This window comes from Scyliorhinus torazame, chromosome 29 (assembly GCF_047496885.1).
Source record: "Scyliorhinus torazame isolate Kashiwa2021f chromosome 29, sScyTor2.1, whole genome shotgun sequence".
Lineage (NCBI taxonomy): Eukaryota > Metazoa > Chordata > Chondrichthyes > Carcharhiniformes > Scyliorhinidae > Scyliorhinus > Scyliorhinus torazame.
Genome location: NC_092735.1, coordinates 26,172,632 through 26,197,268, shown reverse-complemented (window position 1 = coordinate 26,197,268; position 24,637 = coordinate 26,172,632). Strand labels below are relative to the sequence as shown.

At 47.5% G+C, this 24,637-nt stretch overlaps 1 protein-coding gene across 1 annotated transcript in view; it reads left to right on the top strand.

Annotated features, from left to right (window-relative positions):
* The window catches only part of LOC140403957 (F-box only protein 47-like), a 61,675-nt gene that overhangs the window by 4,720 nt on the left and 32,318 nt on the right, over window positions 1-24,637 (top strand). Inside the window, exons 3-7 of the mRNA XM_072492246.1 lie at window positions 7,554-7,758; window positions 12,830-12,991; window positions 16,754-16,830; window positions 21,015-21,092; window positions 23,121-23,229. Coding sequence (XP_072348347.1) covers window positions 7,554-7,758; window positions 12,830-12,991; window positions 16,754-16,830; window positions 21,015-21,092; window positions 23,121-23,229 — 631 coding nt within the window. The remainder of the gene's footprint in view (window positions 1-7,553; window positions 7,759-12,829; window positions 12,992-16,753; window positions 16,831-21,014; window positions 21,093-23,120; window positions 23,230-24,637) is intronic.

The following is a 24,637-nucleotide window of genomic DNA, read 5'->3' as shown; positions in this document are numbered from 1 at the left end:
GTTTTAAACTTGCAAGAGGCAATTAATTACCCTGTACCTGGAACCATCCTAAATTTCAGGTTAAATTGGAGACTTGGGATGGTTCTGATTCTTTTAGCAGAATAGTTACCCAGTAAATGGTTGAAGGATTTAAACCACTTCAAACTCCTGGGTATCTATTGTACTGACACCCCGACTAACCCCTCAGCCCCAACCCCGCAGACTACACCCCCCCCCCCCCCAACCACCACCGAATACCCTCCCGAACGCCCAACAAGACTCCCAACACCGACCCCCCCCCACCTGTCCCAGCTGCACCGTGATGCACGATCAATGACTACTAAAGCGAGATTGTAGTCCAACTGAAGGCTTTAATAAGCTAGATGTTTCCCCAGCAGCTCAGGTACAGAAAGAAGGCTGCTAGGGCGGCATGGGCTCTTATACCCCGCCTTGCAGGGCGGAGCTACCATACAGCTTGACCAATGGGAAACATACAATATCTACCAATGGTGTTCCAGCATTACTAGGTACCGTAATACCTCTACACAGACGACCACATTCACCCCCTGTTAAAAAAGACAGGGGGTGGTGGCTTGGTATTACAACATGGTAACGTGGTAGAAATTATGGTTATAGAGGTACCGTAATACCTCCGTACAGCGTTTTGTCTTATTGTCGTAACTATTTACGATTTCATAATTAACTATATACACTTTAAGATGAAGCAATCAGTCGATCGGGGGCCCTGGTCGTTCTCTGTGATCGTCGAAGCTTTGGTGGTGACGCCGGTGGAGGCTCGGACGTCTGTGACTCCGGGAGCGTGGCCTCGAGCTCTGTGGCAGCTTCAACACTCCTAGACGGCGCTGGTGGGGAAGCCGATTGACCTGGGAAGGGAGCGTCTGTGGGGTGCGTCGGTGGGCGGGGGGTCTAGACGGGGCCAGCGGAAGAACCGATCTTCCTGGGAAGGGGGTGGCTGTAAGGTGCACCGGTGGGAGGGAGGGTGGGACTGGTGGCTGGGGTGTGCGTGGGGATCCGGCGAGCGCCAGGTCTCGTAGGGAGACAGTATCTTGTCGGCCGTCGGGGTACGCCACGTAGGCGTACTGGGGGTTAGCGTGGAGAAGATGGACCCTCTCGACCAACGGGTCCGACTTGTGCGCCCGCATGTGTTTTCGGAGCAGGATGGGTCCAGGAGATACCAGCCAGGTCAGGAGCGAGGTCCCAGAGGAGGACCTCCTGGGGAAGACAAGGAGATGTTCGTGAGGTGTTCGGTTGGTCGTGGTACAAAGCAGTGACCAGATGGAGTGGAGGGCATCCAGGAGGACTTCCTGCCAGCTGGAGACTGGGAGATTCCTGGACCGTAGGGCCAGTAGGACGGTCTTCCAAACCGTTCCGTTCTCCCTCTCTACCTGTCCGTTACCCCGGGGTTGTAACTGGTCGTCCTGCTCGAGGCAATGCCCTTGCTGAGCAGGAATTGACGCAGTTCGTCGCTCAAAGGAGGACCCCCTATCACTATGTATGTAAGCGGGGAACCCGAACAGCGTAAAGATGCTATGGAGGGCCTTGATGACGGTGGTTGCGGTCATGTCGGGGCAGGGGATGGCGAATGAGAACCGGGAGTACTCGTCAATCACGTTCAGGAAGTATGTGTTGCGGTCGGTGGAGGGGAGGGGGCCTTTGAAGTCCATACTGAGGTGTTCAAAGGGACGGGAAGCCTTTATCAGATGCGCTTTCTCTGGCCTGTAGAAGTGCGGTTTGCACTCTGCACAGATTTGGCAATTCGTGGTGGCTGTCCTGACCTCGATGGAGTAGGGCAGGTTGCGGGTCTTGATAAAGTGGACGAAGCGAGTGACAGAGGTCCTCGAGGAGGGCTCAGAGGCAGTCCACTTGTGAGTTGGCACATGTGCCGCGGGACAGGGCATCAGGAGGCTCGTTTAGCTTCCCGGGACGATACAAGATCTCGTAGTTATAGGTGGAGAGTTCGATCCTCCACCGTAAGATCTTATCGTTTTTTATCTTGCCCCGCTGTGCATTATCGAACATGAAGGCGACCGACCGTTGGTCATTGAGGAGAGTGAATCTCCTGCCGGCCAGGTAATGCCTCCAATGTCGCACAGCTTCTACTATGGCCTGGGCCTCCTTTTCGACTGAGGAGTGGCGGATTTCGGAAGCATGGAGGGTACGTGAGAAGAAGGCCACGGGTCTGCCCGCTTGGTTGAGGGTGGCCGCCAGAGCTACGTCGGACGCGTCGCTCTCGACCTGGAAGGGGAGGGACTCATCGATGGCGTGCATTGTTGCCTTTGCAATGTCTGCTTTGATGTGGCTGAAGGCCTGGCAGGCCTCTATCGACAGGGGAAAAACTGGATTGGATCAGGGGACGGGCCTTGTCTGCATAGTTGGGGACCCACTGGGCATAGTAAGAAAAAAGCCTAGGCAGCGCTTCAGGGCCTTGGAGCAGTGAGGGAGGGGGAACTCCATAAGGGGGCGCATGCGTTCAGGGTCGGGGCCATTTCGCACTGCGTAGCCGAGGATGGCTAGGCGGCCAGTGCTAAAGACGCATTTATCCTTGTTATACGTAAGGTTAAGGATCTTTGCGGTCTGGAGGAATTTTCAGAGGTTGGTGTCGTGGTCCTGCTGGTCGTGGCCGCAGATGGCGACATTATCGAGATACGGAATGTTGCCCGTAAACCGTACCGGTCAACCATTCGATCCATCTTGCGCTGGAAGTCCGAGACCCCATTAGTGACACCGAAGGGAACCCTTAAGAAGTGGTAGAGCCGTCCATCTGCCTTGAAAGCAGTGTACTTGCGGTCACTAGTATGGATGAGGAGCTGGTGGTAGGTGGACCTAAGATCCACCGTGGAGAAGACCTTGTAATGCGCGATCTTGTTTACCAGGTCGGATATGCGGGGTACGCGTCCAGCTGCGTAAACCTGTTGATGGTCTGACTGTAGTCGATGACCATCCTATGCTTCTCCCCGGTCTTTACCACCACTACTTGAGCTCTCCAGAGACTGTTGCTAGCTTCAATGACTCCTTCCCTCAGTAGCCGTTGGACCTCTGACCTAATAAAGATCCGATCCTGGGCACTGTACCGTCTTCTCCTGGTGGTGACGGGTTTGCAATCCGGGGTGATGTTCGCAAACAGGGAAGGCGGATCGACCTTGAGGGTCGCGAGGCTGCAGAACAGTGAGAGGACGTATAGGGCTGCCGAATTTGAAAGTTAGACTTTGGAGGTTGCACTGGAAGTCTAACCCGAGGAGTGTGGCCGCGCAGAGGTGGGGAAGGACGAAGAGCCGGTAATTTTTAAACTCCCTTCCCTGGACCGTGAGGTTTGCTACACAAAACCCCTTTATCTCTACTGAGTGGGAACCGGAGGCCAGGGAGATTTTTTGATTAACGGGGTGGACGGGGAGAGAACAGTGCCTTACCGTGTCGGGGTGTATGAAGCTCTCCGTGCTCCCAGGGTCGATTAAGCAGGACGTCTCGTGCCCGTTGATTAGTACCGTTGTTGTAGCAGTTGAGAGTGTTCGAGACCGGGACTGGTCCAGGGTCACCGAGGCTAATCGCGGCAGCAGTTGAATGTTCTCTTCGGGCGGTGTGTGGTCAGCCGAGCTGGAGTCCTGGGAGTCCATCCAAGATGGCAGCGCCCATTGGTCGCACATGGCTGGGGTTGCACAAAATGGCAGCGCCCATCCTCCATATGTGGCGTCCGCGGGTCAAGATGGCGGCGCCCAGAGGTTGCACGTGGCCCTGGAGGAGGAAGATAGCGGCGCCCGCTGGCCGCACGGGGACTGTGGAGAGGATTGTGGTGGCGGTCCGCATTCGCCACTGGAGACTGCAGCGACCGCCCGGGCCTGGCATACTACCACGAAGTGGCCCTTTTTACCGCATCCCTTGCAGGTGGATGCGTGGGCCGGACAGCACCGCCGGGGGTGCTTGGCCTGCCCGCAAAAATAGCAGCGGGGCCCCCCGGGGTTGCCAGGCCATCTTGCAGCACAAGCTTGTGGGGGGATGGGCGATGTCTCAGGGTCGGCTGCAGGGGGGCTCCATGTTGCCGAGGGGGCTGCTGCGCGGTCGGGGACGTAAATGCGGGCATTTCGGGAGGCCACATCCACGGAGCCGTCAAGGGTCCGTGCCTCCTTGAGGCTTAGGGTGTCTTTCTTCAGCAATCGCTGGCGGATTTGGGAGGACAGCATACCTGCAATGAAAGCATCCCGGATCAAAAGTTCTGTGTGGTGGCTCGCCGAAACTTGCGGGCAGCTGCAGTTTCTCCCCAACACCAGGAGCGCACGGTAGAATTCTTCCAGCGATTCCCCAGGGATTTGTCGCCTCATCGCTAGCAGATGTCGGGCGTAGACCTGGTTTACAGGGCGAATATAATGTCCTTTTAACAGCTCGAGTGCAGGACTTGCAATTTCTGTTCTTCCGTGGTTGTGTTTTCGGCCGTTCCGAGATATCCGTTAAAACACGCCAGCCAGTGCTTGAAGGTTGCCACTGAGTTTGCCGCGTGGGGGCAGAGTTGCAGACACTCCGGCTTGATTCAGAGCTCCATCCTTTTAAATCTAGCTTATTAAATTGATGCACGGTCAATGACTACTAAAGCAAGGTTGTAGTCCAACTGAAGGCTTTAATAAGCTAGATGTTTCCCCCAGCAGCTCAGCTACAGAAAGAAGGCTGCTGGGGCGGCACGGGCTCATAAACCCCGCCTTGCAGGGTGGGGCTACCATACAGCTTGACCAATGGGAAACATACAATATCTACCAATGGTGTTCCAGCATTACTAGGTACCGTAATACCTCTACACAGACTACCACACACTGCTGTTCCCCCGACTCCAAGTACTTCCCTGGCCACTGCTTCCGTCCCCCTGACCACCCTCTGACTCCAACCCCACCTCCGACTACACCTACTCCCTGTGTCCCTACATGACTGTGCCCACCACCACGACTGCACCACCCTTACACTACCCCAACCCCCCTAACCATCCAACCACTCTACTTCCCTGACCACCTGATTCCCCCATCCCCCACCGACAATCACTCAATCCATAGAATAGAATCCCAACAGTGCACAAGGAGGCCATTCGGCCCATCGAGTCTGCACCGACCCTACGAAAGAGCACCCTATCTAGTCCAACTTCCCGCCCTATCCCCTAACTGCCACCATTTAGCATGGCCAATCCACCTAACCTGCACATCTTTGGACTGTGGGAGGAAACCGAGCACCCGGAGGAAAGCCACGCAGACACCCGGGGGGGGGGGGGGCAGTGCAAACTTCACACAGTCACCCGAAGTTGGAATCAAACCCGGGTCCCTGGTGCTGTGAGGCAGCCGTACTAACCACTATGCCATTATGCTGCCCAAATTGTCCCAGCGAATTTCCATTATTCAATGAAAGTACATTGATTGATTGATACAAAAACATAACAGTTATGGTCGTAATCCTTAGCCAATGATGTTCTCCAGGGGTCGATGCTAGGACCACTACTTTTCTTGACCTAGTTTAATGGTTTAGATTTGGGTGTTCAGGACGTGGTTTCAAAATTTGCTGATGACGCAAAACTTGGACGTGTTGTGATCTGTGAGGATAGTGATAGATTTCCAAGGGGACACAACGCAGCGAACTGTGAAGTTTCACATTTTGGTACAAAGAACAGGGGTGGCTATGTAAAACAAAGGGAACAATTTCAAAGTGCAGTGACCATTCTTTGATTCTATATTACAAAATCTCCAAAGAAGCATGGTAGAAACCGCAGGTATGGATAAATACTGGATAAAAGCAAATTAGTGCGGATGCTGGAACCTGAAACCAAAGAGAAAATGCTGGAAAATCTCAGGAGGTCTGGCAGCCTCTGTAGGGAGAGAAAAGAGCTAACGTTTCGAGTCCTGATGACCAGCTTTGACAAAGGGTAATCTGGGGCGGGATTCTCCGCAAACGGCGCAATGTCTGCTACCCGGCGCCAAAAATGGCGCGGATCAGTCCGGCGTCGGGCCGCCCCAAAGGTGCGGAATTCTCACCTTGAGAGGCTAGGTCTGCGCCAGAGCGGTTTCCACTCCGCTGGCTGGCGGGAAAGGCCTTCGGCGCCACGCCAGCCGGCGTCGAAAGGACTTCGCCGGGCGATGCATGCGCGGGAGCGTCAGTGGACGCTCATGGCATCCCCGGGCATGCGCAGGGGAGGGGGTCTCTTCCGCCTCCGCCATAGTGAAGACCATGGCGAAGGCGGAAGAAAAAGAGTGCCCCCATGGCACAGGCCCGCCCGCGGATCGGTGGACCCCGATCGCGGGCCAGACCACTGTGGGGGCACCCCCCGGGGCCAGATCGCCCCACACCTCCCCCAGGACACCGGAGCCTGCCCGCGCTGCCTTGTCCCGCCGTTGGAAAGGAGGTCTAATCCACGCCGGCTGGCGAGGGTTGACAGCGGCGGGACTTCGGCCCATTGCGGGCCGGAGAATCGCCAGGGGTGGGCCCGCCGAATCTCTGGTGGCGGAGAATTCGGGACACGGTGAGGGCGGGATTCACGCAAGCCCCCGGCGATTCTCCGACCCGGTGGGGTGTCGGAGAATCGCGCCCCAGGACTCGAAACGTGAGCTCTTTTCTCTCCCTACAGATGCTGCCAGATTTTCCAGCATTTTCTCTTTGGATGGGGAAATACCAGTGTGGTTGGCCATTCCTATTCTAGGGCAGTGGTTCTCAAAACATTTTGATTGAGGGACCCTCTTTTTAAATGGATCAGCAATCACACAGCCCACTCCCCAAATAACACTATACAATACTGATAAAATGCTGCTATATAGAGTGTTTTAGTAATGCTTTTTAAGGGAACATGTATTTACTTACGGGTATCTATGCACATTATATGGTACTTAGTTATTTAAAACCTCCTTGCTCTTGAACAATGCTGAAATCCCCTGGTGCCCACCACCAGCCTCGTTAACTATGGGTTTAACTGGCGATCTTTTTGCCACATTCAGTGTCATCCTTCTGCGTTCCCCTCTCAGGCGGAACAGCCAGCCTGGTCTGAACAGTAATGTGGAAGCTACACTCTGTTCTCACCTCGAACCATGCCAGCTTCCTGCCACTATTCAGTTTTTTCATGATCCCCTGGAATGTCTCTATAGACCTCCGGATGTTCACAGTGAGAGAACCACTGTTGTACTAGACCCCCTCTGTTTAAACCTAGTTGTATTGCCCACCACAGCAGTGAGATGGAACTCCTTCGGCAGAAGTGTGCCCATGTTACTATGTCTATGTCTATGTTACGTATTTCAAGAACTCTGTGAAAAGTGTTAAAAATGAACTTTTAAGATTTCAGACATATTATTTTGTTTTTGTATGATGCCAGTCAAACTTTGTATTGTGATGTTTTCTGTAAAATATCTTGCTGAAATTGTGTCTAGGTGAAAATGCTACTTGGGTGAAAGACTATAAGATGGGTTGGCTATTAAACCACACTCCACCTGAGTTGCCACCTTCAGGAGTAAAAGAGAGAAAACTATGAGATGCAGGGGAAGGAAAATAAAGTGGATTTGCTTGGCTTGGAACATTTACTTGTCTGTTTCCTTTGCAAATAACAGATGAAAGCGATGGAGGGAGATGAGGCACCTTTGGGGATAAATGCTTTCACCCTGATTCCAAACCAGAAATACAGAAGAAGTTGCAGACATCTACAATCCAAGAAGGATGGTGGCAGGCTGGAAAACCTTCACATACATTATAATTGTGGCTACTTCCAGATAATACCGGTTGAAATCTTTCACAAGGTGTTGTGTTATCTTTCAGGTACAATTATCACAATGCACGTTTTAAAGAAAATCATTGCCCCCCCGGCCTCAATCAATGTCCATGTATACATCAATGTTTCAACTTGGCCCACTCAATATCACTCGAGAGCGGGAAACCTAAATTCTTTTTCAGAATCACCTAACCTAGGAGCACTGAGCACAATTCTAATTTAAGTCCAGACTGTGGAAATCAAATCTGGGATTTTTATGTTCTGTAGGTTCAGCCCCAAACTGGGTAATTCATTGTAGTTAGTTTAATTACTGTAACGCAGATCGGGTGTTGAAATGTTATCTTAACGAGCCATCCCTGGTAAAGTAATTTGCAGATAATGTTGTGGGGTTTGTAAACACTAATGATTGCTGATATGATGAAGCCGTTCTATCACTGGTTTTGTTTGCAATATGTTCCTAAAAACTAAAGATAAGCATGGCAGCAGCGTTATGTGCTGCCCCGGCACATTGTAAAGTTACCGCCATGAGTAGTATTGGGCCACACAGATCAAAAGACCGCTACATTCAATTCTTTACCTATCCACAGGTTGCCAATCTCAGGGCAAATTCCCATTCCTGATCACTTTCCAATAAGCCCTGTACATGTGTGGATGTTTTGTTAAGAGAAAGATTGATGACATCTGTAAGAGTCCTTCCTGTTTATTTTCTTTATTCCCATTTCTTTTGTTTTCTTATTTTGGTCCGTGGACCCATATTCAAGATGTGCCTTTAAGTACAAAGTGCAAAGCTGAAAGTGAAACAGCCTGCTTGCCTGGACACTGTGTTCCCAGGTTTTGTTTTTTGAGAGGCGAACCCAGACTCCTCGGCACCGAGTGAATATTAGGAACCAGGTTTGGATGGAGTCGGTTTGATTGGTTAACTGCCAACTGGGTGGCTTGGCCAGGGACAGTGTTCCGCCTGACAATGGTTACTGTGTAATGCTTTCTGAGAGAACGTAACAGAAGTGTTTAGACCTTGGAAGTGAAAGGAACACTCTCTCTCTCTCTCTCTCTCTCTCCGGCTTGATGAAATAACTGCTCTATTGTTCTGAAAACAGTGAGTGCCGGGCACATCCTTTGCTGTAAACCTGAAATGATGCTGAGTCTGCACAGAAAGTAGACAACTTTGCCAGAGAAAACCATCTCAAGGCTAGAAGGAAGAAGTATAATGGCGAAAGCCTGAACTTCAGAGAGACATTGACTGGAAACCATCCCAGTGCATCAAAGATACTTATCCTTTTATTTTTATTAATATTAATATTTTCTGTCCTGTTCCACCACCCTTTCTCCTCTGTGTTGTTTGTCTGTCTGTGTGTGTGTGGAGGGGGTGAGTTAGGAAGGGAGTATTGGGAAAAGGATAGTAGATAATTAGTTCAATTTTCTGTCTGTTTAATTATAGTACTATACATAATAAAAGGTTACTTGTGTTTTAAAGTTACAAACCTGGTGACTGTAGTTTATTGGGCTCAACTAAGGACATTGGGTGTTTTAAATAAATCTAATTTTACCTGTGTTGCGACTCCAGGTCAAGTGGGGCTGGAATTGACCACACACTAGCCCAGGGTGTTGTGACATAGTTTGGGGGCTCATCCGATATCTTTGGGATGGTAGACAGCGATGATTTGGGGTACAGTATATATTAAAGAGGCATAAGCATTGCAATAGCTAGCAGACTGTCTCTGGAAGCTGCTAAAACCTTTCTTCAGGTAGAGGATTTACCTTTGGTCTATTTCCAAGGGCTTTGAAAAGACAAGTTAATTGAATTGGCAAGTGAATTAAAGGTAGAGGTGCCAGTTAAAGCCAAGAAGACAGAGATATATGATGTATTAGTTGAGTGATTGGATCTGTTAGAAACACAGGAGACCCCACTCGCAAGTGGTCCAGATAGTGTAGGATCCATAGCACTTTCTGGTGGGGAAACCAATCTGCAGAGAATCTGGTTGCAGTTCGAGCATGAGAGGGAATTAAAAAAAAAAAGACATGCTGGAAAGAGAAATGGAGATGTGGGAAGAGGAAAGAGCTATTCAAAAGGAAATTGAAATCATAGAATTAACAATGCAGAAGGAGGCCATACGGCCCATTGAGTCTGCACCGGCCCTTGGAAAAAGCACCCTATTTAAGCCCACACCCACCCTATCCCCATAATCCGATCTACCTTTTGGACACTAAGTGGCGATTTAGCATGGCCAATCCACCCAACCTGCACATCTTTGGACCGTGGAAGCAAAACGGAGCACCAAGAGGAAACCCATGCAGACACGGGGAGAATATACAAACTCCACACAGACAGCCACCCAATGCTGGAATTGAACCTGGGTCCCTGGAGCTATAAGGCAGCAGTGCTAACCACTGTGCCACCGTGCCCCCCAAGACGAAACTTGACGTGAAAATGGAAAGATTAGCAAGAGAAGATCAACTTAAAAGGTTGGAGTTCAAGACAGAATTTGAGGAAACGGATGTAGAGGTACTCTTCATGGCACTTGAGAAAATAGCAACTCAAATGGAGTGGCCAAAGGAAAAGTGGACACGACCCTGCAAAGTAAACTGACGGGGTGGATACCGGGAGTTTATGCTTCCCTAAGGATTTTGACAAAGTAGAAAAGACTACTTTGGGAAGTGGCTTTGTTAGGACTTCATTAATTGAGGCCCAGGAGGCAGACCCAAAGTGACATAAATTAGCACAGGCAGCTCTCCCAGAGGCTGAGTTTGGGGGGGTTCCAGAGTGCTATTACATTAAGAACTGTGTTGATGAGGAAGTGGAGACATCTCATAGACCTGCGGATGAGGAATGGACGTTGACATCAGATAATGGTACCGCTCAGCTATCGTAGAAGAAGATAGGATGGAACCGGTGTGTCAGGTGGTAGAAGAAGTGGAAGAGGACAGAAATTGTAAGAGTGAGGTAGGGGAAGAGGTCGACAGTTCACAGAGTGACCCTCCGGTAGTACGACAGGCAAATACGGTAATGCTAGAACAGTTAAGTACAGGCCGGAATTCTACGGTCGTTGGGATTCTCTTTTCATGTTGACAGGGCACCCCGCCCGCGGGTTTCCTGGCAGCGTGGGGTGGCTTCAATGGGGAAACCCATTGACTAGCGGTGGGAAGAGAGAATCCCGCCACCAGCGAAAGGCGTGCCGCAGAGAAACACGGGACTGGAGGACCAGAGAATCTAGCCCATTGAGTGTGCATACTGAGAAGAGTTTGCAACAAAAAGATCTCATAAAGCTACTGCAAAAGAATAGGTCGATTGGTTTGGACACGCCGGGGTACTACATTAACTGAACATGATGTAGATGTAGGTGACTCCAATCCGATGAAGCAGCATCCATTTCGACTGAACCCACAGAAATGATCTCAGATAGAAGTGGAAATCATTGGAGAATTATTTAATTGAGCCAGTAAGAGTAACTGGAGTTCGCCAGTCGTATTAGTACCTAAGCCGGATGGGACAAACCGGTTCTGTATAGACTACCGGAAGGCCAGTAAAATCACCAAAATGGATTTGTTTCCAATTGCCAGGTTGGAGGACTGTACCGATAGGATAGGCAGTGCCTCATGCCTTTCAAAAATCCATTTGCTGAAGGGGTATTGGCAGGTTCCTTTAATGCCCAGGGCTAAAGCGATGCCTTTGTGACACCAAGGAGATTGTGTCAGTGTAAAGTGATGCCGCTCAGATTTAAAAACGTACCAGCTACATTTCATACGTCAAAGCAGTGGCTGGGTGCCTAACTTCATGATCAATTTGGACACATGGAGGGAACATGTAGGACAATTGGAGGAGTTATTTACACAACTGAAGTTGGTTGATTTAGTCATCACTTTGGCCAAAAACAAGGTTAAGTGACCTACCTAGGACACGTGGAACAGGGACGTGTGGTACCCAGGACAACCAAGGTAAGGGTGTTATTACATTTGCCCATTTCCGAAACAAAACGTGAGATTATGAGGTTCCCAGGCAAGTGCTGGTACTTAGAAAAATTGTACCTAACGTTAGTACCATAGCGTTATTGCAGAAACAAAATGGTATGTTCCACAGAATGTCAAACAGCTTTTGAGAAATTGAGGGCCATATTGGTAAGCGAACCAGTGGTGGCCGCCCCTGATTTTTCTAGATCCTTTAAAATGGCCACGGATGCCAGCGACCTGATGTGGGGCAGTTTTGCGCCAGAGTTTTATTTCTTGTGCCTCTAAGTTTCTTAAAAGATCCTGACTTTCCCACAGATGACAGATAACTTGAGCATTTTCATCCACAGGCTTTCTGTCACTGGAATTTGTCTTAAACCCGGAAGTAAGTTGCTCTCCAAACCTTTGTTGCAGAACATGGATAGGTCTGTGCACCCTTTGCGGAGAGAAAATAAGACATAGGGCGCAATTTACCACCCGGGTTCTGCCGGAATCAGGACAGGATGCTGCCGGTAGATCCCGGGAGAAGCCTCTCCCGGAATTCCTGACAGCCTTTACCCCTCACATGATCTAACAAGATCTCGCGAGACGTCGCGATCTGGATCCCGCCAACAATGGATAAGACACAGACTTGCATAGATAAAAGAGCTTAAAAACTCATTTAGCTGCGCTACTGCCCGATCAAATGGCCACCTGGCATCAATCGGCCTCGAAGAGCAGACCCCAGCCGTGCGTGTTCCGCACTGGTCCCCACAAACAGGGGGGTGGTCTTCCAGGCAATTGGAATCCCCATTTGGTCGACCTCCGGGCAGGGTCTCGAAGACCCCCCCCAACATGTGAGTTTGTGGGGGTCCAGGAGTTGCGTCGGGGGGGGGTGGTTGAGAGATCGGGGTGGCGTTTTTCTTCTTGCACTGAGGAGCTCTGCTCATTGGAGCTCCTTAGTGCAGGGTATGTGGCTAAGTGCGGCCTCGGCAGGCATTCCCCACCGGTGACCTGAAAAAACCCAGAGTGCCATTAGATAGTGGGGTCATTCCTGGTGCTACAAGCACAGGGAACGACCCCTCGATTCCTGTTTCTAGTTTAATCATGCCCATAGTAAAGGGTTTTTATGCCCTCTTTAAAAATAGTGCATAATGATCAAACACAGTACTTTACTTTTTCACCCTGTTTTCTCAGTGACAGATATCAGTGTTCTGAGCATGACATCAAAAGTGGTTGGCACTCAGATTGTGGGCTACATCGCCACTTCATCTGGAATGAGACGGCTTTTATTGGAAGGATTCCACTCCACTGACATTTCCAAGAAATCAATTGCGATGGAACACTACAGATCCTTAGGTAACACGCTATCACAGGGTAAGGTACTGATCCACAGATATGAGCAGCCTCCTGTGCAAATGGCCTTCTTTGCATGAAGCAGAAATTTAGTTTGCACTAGAAGCGTAAATGGAGAACTTAGAAGAATTCCTTCTCATGCAAGTGGTTATTGAAGCTGATCCAATTGCAATGTTTAAGAGACACTTGACAAGTAAAACTATAGAAAGATCGGGAAAGGGCACCAAAATGGCACTGTACTGTGTAGCTCCGGTCTGAAATTAACCAAGGCACAGACACAATGGGCAGAAATGCCTCCTTCCGTGTTTAAGTTCCCATGACTTAATTTTTAATTTTTTTTTTTTTAATTTAGAGTACCCAATTAATTTTTTCCAATTAGGGGGAAATTTAGCGTGGCCAGTTCATCTACACTGCACATCTTTTGGGTTGTGGGGGCAAAACCCACGCAAACACGGGGAGAATGTACAAACTCCACATGGATAGTGACCCAGAGCCGGGATTGAACCTGGGACCTCGGCGCCATGAGGCAGCAGGGCTAATCCACTGCGCCACCGTGCTGCCCAGTTCCCATGACTTTATGATACATGAGTGCACCTCATTGCATTGGCAAGTTATTTGATGGTACTGGGAGGCTTAGAGCATAGTCCAATTCAGCTCTCACATGTCGACAATTATCAGGGTCACACTATGCCAATTTCAATGAGTTCCTGGCTTTCTTTCCCATCCCTTTTTTTTTGGGTGCAGCTAGCAGAAAAAGAATTACATAATATGGATGACAACTTCAAAAGGGTCACCAAATATCAAAGAATTTAGAGCACAGACACAAGCCATTCGGCCCATCAGGTCTATGTTGGTGTTGATATTCCACACAAGCTTCTTCACAATATTTACTTCATCTGGAATCAGAAGGCTTTTAGTGGACGGATTCCACTCTAGCAATATTTCCAAGAAATCAATTGCAATGGAACTTCACCTCACCTGGCAACAGAACTTTTTATTCCTTTCCGCCTCATATTCTTATCTCGCTTTCCTTAAATTAATGTATTGGCAGAATGCTGGCACAGTGGTTAGCACTGCTGTCTCACAGTGGCAGGGACCTGGGTTCAATTCCGACCTCGGGTGACCCTGTGTGTGGAGTTTGCGCATTCTCCCGTGTCTGCATGGGTTTCCTCTGGGTGCTCCGGTTTCCTCCCATGGTCCAAAGATGTGCAGATTAGGTGGATTGGCCACGCTAAATTGCCCCTCAGTGTCCAACGGTTAGGTGGAGGGATTGGACCTGGGTGGGGGTGCTCTTTCTAAGTGTCAGTGCAGACTCGATGGGCCGATTGGCCTTCTGCACTGCACTGTAGGGATTCTATGATTGTATATTATTTACGAGTTTCAAATTCTCACCAGTATGAGTAATGACGTTTTTCCTGAATTTCTTACTGGATTTATTAGTGACTATTTTATGGTTCGTCCCCTGGCTTTGAACTCTCCCACAATTGGAAACTTCTTTATGTCTACTCTATCGAAGCCTGTCACTATTTTAAAGAATTCTGACAAGTCATCTCAGCCATCTTCCTGGAGAAAGGAGCTTATTATTCGTGTCATATAATCTCAAAATGATTACAGCACAGAAGGGAACCATTCAGGAGCTTATTCCCTTTTGAAAGCCACTATTGAATGTTTCCACTACATGCCCAGGCAGTGTATTCCAGATCCTAACCACTCGCTGCGTAGAGAAAATGTGGCTTGTGTCGATTTTGGTTCTTTTGTCAATCGCAGTACATCTGTGTCCTCAGCTTCTCGCCTTCTCTGCCAAAAGCAAAGGCTTCTCTCTATCCACTCTGTCTTGATGACAGGTGATTTTGAGCACCTCTATAAAACCTCCTCTCAAGTTTCTCTAAGGAGAACAAGTCCAGCTTCTTCAACTGATCTGCGCCTTCCTCAGTTCTCCCATTAACTGGAGCCCTCCCTGAATTGTGCTCTCCATAATTCCCTGAATAAGAACATAAGAACATAAGAACTAGGAGCAGGAGTAGGCCATCTGGCCCTTCGAGCCTGCTCCGCCATTCAATGAGATCATGGCTGATCTTTTGTGGACTCAGCTCCACTTTCCGGCCCGAACACCATAACCCTTAATCCCTTTATTCTTCAAAAAACGATCTATCTTTATCTTAAAAACATTTAATGAAGGAGCCTCTACTGCTTCACTGGGCAAGGAATTCCATAGATTCACAACCCTTTGGGTGAAGAAGTTCCTCCTAAACTCAGTCCTAAATCTACTTCCCCTTATTTTGAGGCTATGCCCCCTAGTTCTGCTTTCACCCGCCAGTGGAAACAACCTGCCCGCATCTATCCTATCTATTCCCTTCATAATCTTATATGTTTCTATAAGATCCCACCTCATCCTTCTAAATTCCAATGAGTACAGTCCCAGTCTACTCAACCTCTCCTCGTAATCCAACCCCTTCAGCTCTGGGATTAACCTAGTGAATCTCCTCTGCACACCCTCCAGTGCCAGTACGTCCTTTCTCAAGTAAGGAGACCAAAACTGAACACAATACTCCAGGTGTGGCCTCACTAACACCTTATACAATTGCAGCATAACCTCCCTAGTCTTAAACTCCATCCCTCTAGCAATGAAGGACAAAATTCCATTTGCCTTCTTAATCACCTGTTGCACCTGAAAACCAACTTTCTGCGACTCATGCACTAGCACACCCAGATCTCTCTGCACAGCAGCATGTTTTAATTTTTTATCATTTAAATAATAATCCCTTTTGCCGTTATTCTTACCGAAATGGATAACCTCACATTTGTCAACATTGTATTCCATCTGCCAGACCCTAGCCCATTCACTTAGCCTGTCCAAACCCCTCTGCAGACTTCCAGTATCCTCTGCACTTTTTGCCTTACCACTTATCTTAGTGTCGTCTGCAAACTTGGACACATTGCCCTTGGTCCCCAACTCCAAATCATCTATGTAAATTGTGAACAGTTGTGGGCCCAACACTGATCCCTGAGGGACACCACTAGCTACTGATTGCCAACCAGAGAAACACCCATTAATCCCCACTCTTTGCTTTCTATTAATTAACCAATCCTCTATCCATGCTCCTACTTTCCCCTTAATGCCATGCATCTTTATCTTATGCAACAACCTTTTGTGTGGCACCTTGTCAAAGGCTTTCTGGAAATCCAGATATACCACATCCATTGGCTCCCCGTTATCTACCGCACTGTTAATGTCCTCAAAAAATTCCACTAAATTAGTTAGGCACGACCTGCCCTTTATGAACCCATGCTGCGTCTGTCCAATGGGACAATTTCCATCCAGATGCCTCGCTATTTCTTCCTTGATGATAGATTCCAGCATCTTCCCCACTACCGAAGTTAAGCTCACTGGTCTATAATTACCCACTGCTGCTCTTCATCAATTTCCCATATTCTTAGCCGATTCTCAATTCCTCCATTTACTGGTACGCTCCCCTCCCCTACTACTCCCCACCGGGCTCCCCCCGTCCCCTCCCTCCACCACCCCCAACATATACTGCCGCCCTCCCCTGATTCCTCTGTTTACCGGTGGCCTTCCTGAAATTCCCCCATCCTCCGAAGGAAGAGGGAGACATTCTCGCACTCGATTGCTTCTTCAGCTGAGATCATCTAACTTATCAAAGACTGATAGTGAATTAGAATTAGAGTTTGCACTTTGCAGTTACGGACCTCATTAATCTGTACAGGTTGTTATCACAGTAGTAATTTTAAATTTCTCCCACCCAGGTTTGCTGTTCAAAAGATGTACCCTTTTGTTGCCCACTAAAGAGAGACTAAAATTTGTGCATAACCAATTATTAAAGGTAAGATGACGCGATTGTGAAGATTTTAAAAATGCCGTTTATAAGATATATAAACTCAGTGTAAATGATGATTAATGTCAGCTATGCTGAGCCAATGCAAAATCTAAAAGTGTTCCAGTATAATTTTTCTATGTGAGCAAATACTGAGGCCTGGGATGAATGACATTGTTATGCGAAATTTATGCCCTTTCTGAAGATAGGGCAGCATGGTAGCACAGTGGTTAGCATAGTTGGTTCACAGCTCCAGGGTCTCCGGTTCGATTCTCGGCTTGGGTCACTGTCTGTGTGGAGTCTGCATGTTCTCTCCGTGTCTGCGGTTTCCTACCACAGTCCGAAGATGTGCAGGTTTGGTGGACTGGCCATGCTAAATTGCCCTTAGTGTCCAAAAAAGGTTAGGTGGGTTTACGGGGATAAGGTGGAGGCGTGGACCTAAGTAGGGTGCTCTTTCCAAAGGCCGGTTGCAGACTCGATGGGCCGAATGGCCTTCTTCTGCACTGTAAATTCTATGATTCTTTTGCCAAACAACACAGAATGGGTTGAGAACATCCAAACTGACTCATGGATAATTGCATCTGCAGAGTATTTTGATTCGTTCATGGGATGTGGGCGTCGCTGACTGGGACAGCATTTATTGCCCATCCCCGAGGGCAATTAAGAGTCAACCACATTGCTGTGGGTCTGGAGCCACATGTAGGCCAGACCAGGTAAGGATGGCAGATTTCCTTCTCTTGAAGGACATTAGTGAACCAGATGGTGTTTTACAAGTGTACCTGAGGTTCTAGATTCAATAAAGACAGCTGCAGTAAATAGTAAACTTGGGTTGCTGAGTCTGGCATCAGGTGTCCTTACTTTCAAAATGGTCATTGTATGTTCAGTAAACTGGATAAGCCACATATTCTGTAATTGGCTGTATTTTCTCTGGCATTCCTTCTTTTTTCACCTTCACGTGATTCTGGAGCCCTGCCAGCAGGATGTGATTTCATTTCATTCTGTGTAGAGGGATGGCTGGATTGCGATCCTGAGACCACTTTCTCATGTGGCGCCGTGGTTGGCACTGCTGCCTACGGCACTGAGGACCCGGGTTCGATTCTGCCCCTGGGTCACTGCCTGTGTGGAGTTTGCACATTCTTCCTGTGTCTGCGTGGGTTTCACCCCCACAACCCAAAGATGTGCAGGGTAGGTGGATTGGCCACACTAAATTGCCCCTTAATTGGAAAAAATAATTGGGTACTCTAAAATATTTTTAAAAATTTGTCTTTCTAATGAAGTGTTAAACTAATGCCCCATGTCCCCTCTTAGGTAGATGTAAAAGATCCCAAAGCACTTTCTGAAAATGAGCTGCTCCTTTATCTTGCCTGATATTTGTCCCTCATCCGACATTGCTAAAGCAGATTGTCTGTGCATTATTTCAGTACTGTTTGTAAAATCTTGCTGTGTGTAAATTGGATGCTATGTTACTTACATTATAACATGCTACATTAAAAATGCTACATCAGCTTTGTCACATCCAAGTCCATGACAGGTGGTGTATAAATGCAAGTTCTTTATTTTTCTGTCCCGAGTTATGTTACTTGTGCTCATGATCACCAACTCATCCAGCCCCAAGTGCTTACATACTGCTCATGTTCATATTTGTCCTCAAACCCTGGCCATGCTCCTTCAGACCTACTACCATTCTGTAATTTTCCCACTTGCTCCCTTTGAATCTTACAGGCAGTTTAATCTTGATTTGTGCTGTTAACCCTGTTTCACACTTGGCCCTGGCTTTTCTCTTCCCATCCCATTCATTTTACACCATCCATGCTCCTTGCATCTTTTGTACACCCCCTTGGCAGTTCCTGAGCAGGCACTTTCCAGAATCCCACTTGTTTTCCCTACCTTACTGCCGTTACAAACCCAATGGGTGAAAATTCAAACCCAATTTGTTTTTGCCCATTACTTTACATTGACAGGAAATCGAGGGCCATTCAAAAAGAACCTGAGGCCTCATTTTAATTTTTAAATATGTCAAGGGCAATGCCTTTGCTACTTTAACTGGATGCATATCCCAAACTTTAAGTAGTATTTTTGTGAAGAAGAGCGTCCTGCTATCAGTCCTGAATCTGCTTTTTGCTAATTTGAAATTATGTCCCTTTGTCCTACTCTAGCATTTTAGATTTATATTTTCAATTCTTTTAATTTATTTGGTACTTTTGTAATCCAACAAGGAATTCAGGTAAAACATTTTTTACCGAGAGAGTGGTGAGAATGTGGATCTTGGGGCTGGATTCTCCGATTCTGAGGCTATGTCCCCACGCCGGCATGGGAACGGTGGCATTTTATGACTGAAGATTCGACGTAAAACGGCCACCAATCCTCCGTTTTGCTGGAAGCTAGGAGCCGAGCAGCGTAGAGCACCCGGCTCTAGCTGCCGATACGGCCTGGCGAATTACCTGGTTCATGGCCGCACATGCGCACGGCGGCGGCCTGCAGTGTCCCCCCTTTTGCCAGCTCGCACACCCCGGACCACCCCCCAACAGTGCCCCCTGCCCTTGACAAAGTCCCCCCTGCCCGCGGATCGGCCCTCCCCGACTGAGTCCGCAGCGACCACGCCGAGTTTCCGACGGATGATAGCACACGCGACCGACATCGTTGGGAACTCGGCCAGTCGGGGCGGAGCACGGGGTGTGGGCCTCAGGCAACGTCCTGAGGCCGTTGGTATGGCCTGCGGTGTACTAGCAGAGTACGCCGCTTTGGAGGGGACGGACAATCACCAAAGCTGCGCTGCCCCCTATTTGGTCGGAAACGTGTATTCTCTGGCCAATCGCCGAACACGATTTCTGCGACCGGAGAGTCCCGTTCAAGGTACCACATGGAGTGGTTGCAGAAAGTATCATAAATGCATGTGAAAGAGAAGCTAAAATAAATACTTGAAAAAGAAAGGAATAGAAGAATGTGTCAATTGGGTTGGATGAAATGTGTTGAGAGGGGACTGGTGTGTGGAGAATAAATACAGGCATAGATTTGCTGCGCCAAATGGCATGTTTCTGTAATTTTTAAATTTTTAAAATAAATTTAGAATACATAATTCTTTTTTTTCCATTTAAGGGGCAATTTAGCGTGGCCAATTCACCCACTCTGCACATCTTTTTGGGCTGAGGGGGTGAGATCCACGTAGACACGAGGGAGAATGTGCAAACTGCACACGGGCAGTGATCCAGGACTGGGACCAAACCCGGGTCCTCGGCGGCGTGAGGTAGCAGTGCTAACCACTGGGCCACTGTGCTGCCCTGTCTCTCTGTAATTTATAATTCTGTGTAAGATCACCTCTCAATTGCTTCTTTTCCTGGCTGAAAAGCCCAAATTATTCAATTTGTCAGATCTTTGACTTCAAGGGTCAGCCTCGTGGCTCTTCTCTGCAATACCTCCAGAAATTGGATGTGTTTTGCATCAAGAGCTGCACACAAGACTAAAGGTGCAATCTGCATGGCCAGTGCACTGTACAAATTGCTCATTCATTCCTCAACCTTCCATTCTACAACTTTGGCTATGTAGTTCAATTCCAAATGTTTGTTCAGGTCCAAAACAAAAAGAAACATTACAGTATACAAAATTATGAGGGGCATAGACAGAGTGGATAGTCAGAGGCTTTTCCCCAGGGTAGAGGGGTCAATTACTAGGGGGCATAGGTTTAAGGTGAGAGGGGCAAAGTTTAGAGTAGATGTACGAGGCAAGTTTTTTACGCAGAGGGTAGTGGGTGCCTGGAACTCACTACCGGAGGAGGTAGTGGAGGCAGGGACGATAGGGACATTTAAGGGGCATCTTGACAAATATATGAATAGGATGGGAATAGAAGGATACGGACCCAGGAAGTGTAGAAGATTGTAGTTTAGTCGGGCAGTATGGTCGGCACGGGCTTGGAGGGCCGAAGGGCCTGTTCCTGTGCTGTACATTTCTTTGTTCTTTGTTCTTTGTTTGAATCCTGAATACATGAAATAAAAAAGAAAATTCTGTAAATTTGCCACCGGTCAATCAGCATCTGAAAGAAAAGCAATGGTCGATGTTTCAATGTGATTCATTATCAGAACTAGGCAACCCTGAATGGGCTGTCATTAAAGGTTATCCTAGATTTTTTGTTCCGATATCTTCTGCTTCTCTGTTAATATTGCTCTTGAAAGTGCCTTTTTATTCTTTCCCTTGGTCAGAATCCGTGCTTTAGGATGGGCGGCTGTACTATGTTTGCACAGTGTTCAGGATTTGCCTGTTTCGGGATGTTATTGCAGGTAAGGCTCAGGCAGTCATATTATAAGTAGTGATGTTACATTGAGGTTTTCAAGGCGTTCAAGAAGAATTGGATTATTATCTGAAAAGGGAGATGGTAAGAGATGGAGAATGACACAAGGTTTATTGGCACAGACACAACGGGCTGAATATGCTCCTGCTGTGATTCTGTTAACAGTAGTGTAACACATTAGTAATATTTTAAAAGACTGTATAGATCTACTATGGAATTTAATTATTTACCACAGAGGGCTGTAGAGGGCTGGGTCACTAAGTATGTTCAAGGCTGAGATAGACAGTCTTTTAATCAGTAAGGGAATCGAGGGTTAACGGGATAAGGTGGGAAAGTGGAATTGAGGATTATCAGATCAGATCAGTCATGATCTCATTGAAAGGCAGAGCAGACTCGAGGGCCGAATGGCCGCATTCTGTTCCTACGTCTGATGGTTTTATGGTCTAACTATTTTCCCAAATTATTGTCAGTTGTTTTTGTTCCCCCTTTTTAAATCAATTCCTGTTTTAAAATGGTGTTACGGGGTCATAGAAATAATAATAGATTTGTTTGATTCACATAAGTATGTGGAGGGTATGAAATTTGGGTTGAGGAGGCTAGTGTTAGACAGTCATGCGTAGACTGTGGAAGGAGCAGGCGCAATTGGCCGAATGGTCTTTATGTTTTTGCCCTTGGATAATCTGAAAGGATGACTATGCTTTATGGCAACTCACAACACAGCTCATTAATTCTTGGGATGTGGATGGCATTGTGAAGATTGGAAATTATTGCCCACCCCAGTGCCCTGAGAAGATGCACTGTAGGAACTCACTAAAGCTCCGTAGGCAGCACCTTCCAAACCCACGACCATTACCAGCTGTGGAAGGACAAGGGCAACAGATACATAGGAACAACATCACCTAGAAGTTCCCCTCCAAGCCACATATCATCCTGACTAGGAAGTATATCACCATTTCTTCACTGTCACTGATGCTGAAACTCCCTAACAGCACTGTGGGTGTGCCTACACCACAGGAACTGCAACGATTCAAGAAGGCAGCTCACCACCACCGTCTCAAGGACAATTAAGGGTGGGCAATACATATCAGCCTAGACTGCATGGTCCACATCCAATAATTGAATTTTAAAAAATTCTGCTCTCACCAAAAGAAAGGCCCTAAAGGTCATCCTGAAAACTTTCCGGGATGTAAGGGTGCAGTCAGATGGGGGGGTGGGTAGTCTAGTGATCGGGGTGGTCAGTGTTGCAGTGGAGGGGTAGCTGGGTGGTCGTGGTGGGGGGGACGATGATGGAGTTGTCAGGGGGGAGTAGTTGGGAGTGGGGATCATTGGGTAGTCGGGGTGGGGTTAGTTGATGGGTGGTTTTTTTTCAGGGGGTTCCAGTGGGGAGTCGAGGGGGTCAGTCACTTAGTTGCCCAGGAATTAGAACTGGTATTAATCCGTATAATTTTTTCTGGGTAACTATTTGTAAGTAAGTTGGAACTATCTAAAGTCTCCAACTTTGCATCAAGAGTTTCGGAGGGCTCTGGACGCAGAGGAATTGGCCAACGAAGTTGTAACTTCCCGGGTAATTCCTTCAAATTCCTTGCATTGGAACTTTCAAGCAATCCCCCAGCACATCCTCCGGGGTACCTCTGGGTTATGACTATCTGGAGACCGGGAGATCTGAACCCATTATTTTCCATTTCCAGCCTAAAACCATCTTATGTCCTTCCTAATGTCTACACTACCTTTTAGTGTAAATTGGGGCAGGTTTTATTTTGTTTCTTACCCATTCGATTTATATGCTGTGGCATGACTTGACCGGAAGAAAATATTGTGTATGAGTTAACCTAGCTCCTGTTCATTCTCCTGGATGTTTTTAGAGGGACTTTATTGGAGAAGTAATCCTTCATCTCAATTGTGAAATTGGGAGATTTCTGAAGGAAAGAAAGCAATCAAATAAATGAAGGGAGGCAGAAAAAGAGAACTCCATATTTGCTTTGCCTTTTAATGTATATTTTCTTTGGCCTTCCTGCAGACTCTCATAGCAGGATGGGATGAGCTGGAGTGTCATCGTGTGTTTAACTTTCTGAACGAAAGTGCAAATCTGCCACGGAAAATGCAAAGTGTGGTGTGCAGCAGACCAGGTAAATTGGCTGAAATGACAATGCAGCAGACAAGGCCAATCAGTATAAGCATATTGCAAACCATGGCATACATGTAAATTGATAGAAGCGTAATTTTAACTAAGCTGAAGGAACGTATGGGTGAGGGAAGCGCCTGAGAAAGATTGCTAAGCTTGACAGTGTTCTGGAGTTGAGAGAAAATATGAGCGATTCAACCATTAACAGCAATTTGCTTCAGTGAACATGTCATTCCAGCTCTGTCTGTTAATTCAGCACCCATGTAATGCTGGGCTCAGCAAGTTCTTTGCAGCCAGAAGCCCTGGTGAAGTCATCGAAAACAATCACCGTTTAACCAAAAATAATCTGTATAGACATTTGATGACTCAATGGATAAATGAACTCTTGATGTGGTACTAAGCCACACAAACCAAAAAAGTCCCAGGTTGTTTGCTCCCGTGTAGTTGAAGAGCTGGCCTCTAGCTGGGCCAGCAGTTGACCTCATCACCCCTGGGTTGCGGAGGAAGAAAATCTTCCATTGTTCCTGCTCCCGGTCGTTTTCCAATGACTTGAGCTTCCCTGTATGATAAAATAGCTTGTCAACATTTACACACAAGGCTCACACATGAAGAATTGACACTTGGGCAAAGTTCTAGAGTGCGGCTAGTAAGAACAAGAAGCGTGCGCTTCAAGAAAAGAATATATGCATGTGTACGAAATGACTAGGATGACAAGTTCCATACATAACCTTTAGATTTGGGCGGCATGGTAGCACAGTGGTTAGTACTGTTGCTTCATAGCGCCAGGGTCCCAGGTTCAATTCCCGGCTTGGGTCATTGTCTGTGTGGAGTCTGCATGTTCTCCGCATGTCGGGTGGGTTATCTCCAGGTGCTCCGGTTTCCTCCCACAAGTCCCGAAAGACGTACTTATCAGGTGAATTGGACATTCTGAATCCTCCCTCTGTGTACCTGAACAGGCGCCCGTGTGTGGCGACAAGGGGATTTTCACAGTAACTTCACTGCAGTGTTAATGTAAGCCTACTTGTGACACTGATACAGATTATTATTATTTCTGGTAGCTATTTGATGTGTAATAAGGAGCTTGATGGTTGACTCCTTTTGAAGAGGGATGTACAAATAGGATTCATGGTCTAGTTCCAAAATACTGATAATAGTTAGCTCTAGATTTTCCAATTGTAATAGCTTAATGATTGTGGTAATTGAATGAAAGAAAATGGCTCCATTAGGTTAGAAAATAAAAAGGTTATTTATTATCAGCGATAAAATAAACGATTGGCAAACCTTGGCTTTAACACCCTTAAATAAGAATTTCAGTTGCAGCATTTAATTTTTGCCACCAGAGGATGCTGCAGTATTATTTAGTTTGTCAAGTGACAGAGAAGTTTAAACTCTCTGTGCTGCCTCCTTTCCGA